The following is a 1,831-nucleotide window of genomic DNA, read 5'->3' on the forward strand; positions in this document are numbered from 1 at the left end:
GATTGCCAACCCTAGTGTGAACGGGGCTTTACAGTTTGCATGATCGTTACAGCGATTATTAGAACCAGCGGACCTTTGATGAGGCGGTACCACTGCTTGCAGACCAGCGCGGCCGTCTTGTGCTCCTGGTAGGGCGACAGGAAGGACAGGATGAACTCCAGCACCTCCTCGGGGAGCTCGCCCATGCTGCGCTCGCCCGGCTGCACCTCCTCAGTCTCCATGGCAACCGCGCAGCTGTCCTCGCCGTCTGCGCAGCCGGACATGACGCCGCCGTCTGCGGATCTGAGAGTGAAGACACGCGACTCTGTGTTCAGATCACATCAGTGTTTTCCCGCAGGACGGGGCTTTACGGGTTTGGAACGACATGAGGGTGAGGAATTAATGACAGAACTTTCATTTTTGGCTGAACTATCCCTTTAATCTGTTCTTTCTATGGATAGATTCCCAGCGTGTCCCAGAAGTCGCAGATGTCTTCGATCGATCCGGTCTGCGCGTGTGAATGCAGCGTGAGGTTCATGATCAGCCAGCCGCTGTTAGCCGTGTAGCGCGGCCATGCCGGTGGACGCTGCTGTCGGCAGAACGCGCTGGAGTCGGCGTGAGATCCGGGGTCGCCGGTGTGAGCAAACGCGCCCCAGTAACACAGCATCCGATTGGACAGCAGCCGCTCCGCCGGAGTCATGCTGAGGTTCGCCACCGGCGCCGAGTCAAACACGAACGGCAGCTCTGCGCCGTGACACGCGTGACGGTAACAGAACGTCAGACCCGACCACACGCCAGGATCGCTCGCCACGTGATCGAACACGTACATCCACACCGAGCTCCCAGACGCCACGCCGGCGCGAGCCGACCTCCGCGACGGACACAGGAAGATGTAGTCAGTCACAATCTGAAAGGTAAAGGAATCAGGTCTCTTACGCTCAGCAAGGCTGCATTTATTTGATCAAAATCAGTGTTGGGAAGTAACTAGTTACATGTAACTAAATTACGTAATTTAATTACAAAATAAATGTAATTGTAATCAGTTACAGTTACTGAGAAAAATTGTGTAATTAAATTACAGTTACTTATGAAAATGTTAACGATTACAAACGGGGTTACATCTGATTTTGTTTTCACACACATCCACATACAGATTTAATTGATTTCTTTCATAAATTGCATTGACTGCTCTAAAATATGAGACACCAGTGCTTCAGGAGTTTAGAATAGTTCAAATAGGACACTTGCTTATTCAATAACTGTTTAATGTCTTATTTGGGTTTGTGTATATGCTTTATTTTTTAAGATTAACTGTTTTTTTTTTCCCAAGCCATTGTTAGATGCCATGCAGTGTTTCCTATCGTAACTATTTGATTTCAAAAACAGTATCATAGCTATTAAACTATATCTTGTTTGGTTTTAAATCTGCATTTAACCTCAGAATGATCTCAAAGTAAGTCTGATTTTGTGGTGGCTGTGCTTTAAAATTAAATTATTATAATCTTAATTCAAGTGCTGAAGGATTTCGAAAGTGACAGTAATCAGTGTTGAATACTACTGTAATGTTAATCCTGCCTGGTTTACATGTTTGAAAATGATTAATAGTTGAAAACAAGTAATCAAATGTTATTAGTTACATTACTTTAATAAAGTAACCGAAATAGTTACACTACTTATTACATTTTAGATATGGTAATTTGTAATCTGTAACCTATTACATTTCTAAAGTAACCTTCCCAACACTGATTAAAATACAGTAAAAATTGTGAAATATTATTACAATTTAACATAGCTGTTTTCTAAGTGGATATATTGTGAAATGTAATTTATTTCTGTGATCAAAGCTGAATTT

At 43.6% G+C, this 1,831-nt stretch overlaps 1 protein-coding gene across 1 annotated transcript in view; it reads right to left on the reverse strand.

The window, feature by feature from the left end:
- Positions 1 to 430: 430 nt before the first annotated feature.
- The window catches only part of LOC107658963 (crystal protein), a 13,884-nt gene continuing 12,483 nt past the window's right edge, over positions 431 to 1,831 (reverse strand). The window contains exon 8 of the mRNA XM_016447708.1: positions 431 to 886. Coding sequence (XP_016303194.1) covers positions 431 to 886 — 456 coding nt within the window. The remainder of the gene's footprint in view (positions 887 to 1,831) is intronic.

Source organism: Sinocyclocheilus anshuiensis, unplaced genomic scaffold (genome assembly GCF_001515605.1).
Source record: "Sinocyclocheilus anshuiensis isolate Anshui unplaced genomic scaffold, SAMN03320099.WGS_v1.1 scaffold283, whole genome shotgun sequence".
NCBI classification, from domain to species: domain Eukaryota; kingdom Metazoa; phylum Chordata; class Actinopteri; order Cypriniformes; family Cyprinidae; genus Sinocyclocheilus; species Sinocyclocheilus anshuiensis.